Source organism: Galeopterus variegatus, unplaced genomic scaffold (genome assembly GCF_000696425.1).
Source record: "Galeopterus variegatus unplaced genomic scaffold, G_variegatus-3.0.2 Scaffold4739, whole genome shotgun sequence".
NCBI classification, from domain to species: Eukaryota; Metazoa; Chordata; class Mammalia; order Dermoptera; family Cynocephalidae; genus Galeopterus; species Galeopterus variegatus.
In genome coordinates, this window is record NW_007730850.1 from 170,971 (window position 1) to 174,916 (window position 3,946).

General features: G+C 34.5%; 1 protein-coding gene across 1 annotated transcript in view; it reads right to left on the reverse strand.

Moving 5' to 3' along the window:
* The window catches only part of LOC103603676 (NADH dehydrogenase [ubiquinone] complex I, assembly factor 7), a 7,784-nt gene that overhangs the window by 930 nt on the left and 2,908 nt on the right, over positions 1-3,946 (reverse strand). Inside the window, exons 3-5 of the mRNA XM_008588246.1 lie at positions 3,745-3,855; positions 1,566-1,709; positions 388-561 (exon numbers count right to left, since the gene is read on the reverse strand). Coding sequence (XP_008586468.1) covers positions 388-561; positions 1,566-1,709; positions 3,745-3,855 — 429 coding nt within the window. The remainder of the gene's footprint in view (positions 1-387; positions 562-1,565; positions 1,710-3,744; positions 3,856-3,946) is intronic.

Here is a 3,946-nt window from a genome sequence, read left to right on the forward strand (position 1 = left end):
CCGCCGCGCTTCCCAAGCGGCGCACTATCCAGTGCACCACCGGGCCGGCCCCACATTTGCATTTTTAACAAATATCCGCAGGTGGTTTTATCTACACAAAAGTTTCAGAAGAACAGTTATAAAATTCATACCTATGAACATGGTTTTCTTAACGAACAAGAACAGTATTTGGAAATCTTAATTCTACCTCACATGGAGATGCATGAAACTTACCAGGCTGTGTCAGTCTCTGGCTATCTGGTTACACTACATCCTACAATACTGAGAAGACTGGAACACCAAGGACCTAGCTAACTACAAGAGATTAAGTCCAGGTAAACTTATTTAAAATAAGTCTTTGAAGTACTATGAAATTAAAATATTAATGATTGTGAAATAAGCCATTACCTTCAGCCGGACATCAATACCCATATTTTTTAAAAATGTTTGTTGTTTTATCGGACCCAGAGAGGTTACTTTTCCTTGTGTCATTCTGCGCAGATAACTGAAGTCCACATCAGCTGTTAGGTCTGCTGTTCCTGGGGCAATTAAGACATCATGAAGCTTGTGTCCACAAAATCCCTTCAACATAAAGAAATGAGTTTTTGCCCTCTTATGGTTATTATCAAGATTAAAGAAATGTCACATTAGTAAATTTTCACACGGCAACTGTTAAAAAGGAAAATATGGTCTCAATCTGTGATTGACAGACTATGCAGTAGACCCTTCAAATGAGACTCAATATGAAATGGTATTGGAGTGTCTAAAAATGCTGCCCTTAACATAAAGTTATTTAACATTTTTATTAATGTTTGTCATGATGGACTACAGGAGATCTCATTAATTCTCCAGGTGAATTCAGGTTATCAGAACCTAAGTAGTGTTTTACAAAGTATATCCATCAACCATGTACATCAGAGTCACCTGAGAATGTTACTGGACCCCACCCAGACCTGGTCAGTCAGAATCCTGGAGGTGAGCTAGAGAATCAGCACTTTTAACAGTCTCCAGGTTATTCTCAGATATAGTAAAGTTAGAAATTAAGAAACACAGATCTAGAAAATGACTAATAGCATGTATTTCAATTAAAATATATTGAACAGAACTAATCATATTCAAAGAACATTAAAAGGATGTTTTTTTAGGAAGGGTAAAAGAATATACTAGGAGAAGAAGAAAATATGTTGAAAATATGACAGAAAAAATTTGAATGATTACAATAACTAGGTTAAAACTGGAAAGAAGTACCAAAAAATTTTTTTCTGAATGAAGCAGGGGCAAATAGAAAAATATAAGAACTTGAAAAAACCTTTCCGTTTGTATAACTCAGATGCTTACTAGGATCTGTGCAAACCTAGGTCCTACAACTAAGAAAGAATGTAAACAATACAGATCTTATTCAAAGGAGAGTTGGACAGTGGACTTAAGACTAGGATTAAGGGTAATTATAATATGAATTAATGTTAATTATAAAATAATGTAATTCAATAAAACTAGGTACCGTAGAAACCAAAGATAAAGATCTTCAATCAACTTCAAATCTAACAATGAAATTGTGATAAATCATGTTACTGAATTATACATACTCTGAAGGTATCTGTCTTTGTTCCATCATGACCATAATCAGCAATCAGTGCAGCACCTCCAGTTAGTGCAATGCGTTGAGAAAGTTCCTGAATAATAACACCAGCATCAGGACATACTTCAACATGATCCCTTGTTTCTTCACACTGGTAAGGGAATAGTTGAAAGAATCAAAATACATCATTTGAAAGAACTGTTTCCTTAGGGTTTTTCAAGTTTTTCTACAAAAAGAACAGTCATGATAAAAATAAAACCCTTCTCAATATGAATATGTTCTCTACGCTCAACTTTTCACCTGATGTGTTTTTTATTATAAAGACCTCCTTGGTTCTTTAATGCTATCCACTAGGTTTACAAAGACATTTTAATCTTTTACAAAAAGGCATATGCCCTCCTAGCCCCCCAGATGGCCAAATGCATTATCATTTCATTTATTGTAAATTACTTTTATATCATAATTCATATAATATATTCCACAGGGCTGAAAGCACGGGAAAGGGATTTTTGCCTGCTTAGAACAGTGCCTGGCACATTACAGACACTCAAAAAACTATGCTGAAAGAACAAATGATATAAATCCAATACAACAAAACAGATACTATTAAGTATATTTTGATTCCCTCTGTTGGGGCATAAAGTATCCCAATGATATGACCTATATCTAGAAACATCAACTTAAAAATGTACCCAAGATGTTCAACTATTAACTAAAGGTCCACAATAAGTACTTAGTAAGCTTAAAAAGTGAAATGACAATAAGCATTAATATTTATAATATTTATCAACCTAACATAAAAGAAATTTCATTAATTCTGAGATGAATGACTGAAAATTTGAAAATTCTTTTCTTCATTATGAAAACATACATTAATTTTTGCTCCCTCCTAACACCCTACTAAAAATGAAGTAATGACCTGCCCTGACATCTCTGCCTATACTGGCACAGGTATACCAGTGTAGAGTCACACAGATGTAGGGTTGAATCTCAGGTCTTCTTACCAGCAGAAAAGTTACTTAACCTTTCTAAGTCAGTCACTTCATTATATTAAATAGAATAATAAACCATTTAGCCCCTACAGCTATTATGTAAATGACTATGACTTAGCTATAAAAACCATGAAGCTGGCCTCATCAGGCATCTGCTGACACACCTCAGCTTACCGCTGACATTCTTACCACCTTAGACTGCTGTTTCAGAAGATGTCAGGTGGTATTACCATTCACCTCATTCAAGTGGAAAGGAAAATTCACTCCCTCCCTCATAAGTTAATACTAATCATGTCAACAACTAAAAAAAAAAAATTCCAATTCCCAGGACCAAGGAGTTAGTTCTTGGGACCTTCATAAATTTCTCTCTCACTCAGGTACCTAAAATTAGGTAGCCAGAATATGAAAAAACAGAAATGTTCACAAGTATTTAGTCTATTTTAATTTATACTTTGCAAAGAAAATTCATAGGTTTACGTTTAAAAGCTTTTGTGCTTTTAAAACTGATAAAGCTGAGGTAGGAAGTTCTTAGTTAAGATTGAGAATATAGAAATCTTTTTTCTGAGCTGGAAATAAGAAAAAGGTGATATAAAACCCAGACACTCCTGAGAAGTACAGGAATTTATTTGAACCTTTAAACACAACCCCAGGACAGACAGGCTTTTGTGATTAGTCCCTAAAGTCAACAGAAAGCAGGAGTAAATCTGCTACCATTTTGTCTAGAATCAAGTTTAGATCTGGATGGAAGCATGAGAAAAAAGTCACGCTCTAGCCCAAACAGTGATAATAATAGAACTTACTTAATACAGCTTTTTTGAGAATTAAATGAGAAAATACAGAGTAATACAAAGTACTCAAAAATGTTAGCTGTTATTATTACTTTACTATAGTCTGTACTACATTGAACTTTTCCTGTAAGGTAATCACCATTCAGTAGAAAAGTGAAGTAAACGAGGAGAAGGTAAAAGACTTGGCTGAATACGTGCTTACTAACTTTATCTCCTATTACATGACATTGAGGTTACACACTTATGACTTTGACCCATTCTCCTGACTCCTGATCCTCTGTACTTTGTACTGTCAATAAAAAGCACGTCGCATGTTGCTCACAACTCCCCCTGTAAAGGAACTCTATAATTGTAACACAGAAAATAAGACTTTGAAGAAACTTGAAAGAAAAAAACATATTACTACCTGTATGAAGGCTTCTGCTGGGGTAGCACAAGGTGCCAAAACAAACCTCAGTTTATCAGAAACTTGCGGATCAATGTCAACGAATACTTCTCGCCATCCGTGTGGTGTTTTCTAAACACAAAATAATGCATAAAAACAAATTTTTACAAGTTTGTTCTCAAAATTGCCTCTACCAAAAATAACTTAGCTTTCACTTCTTACC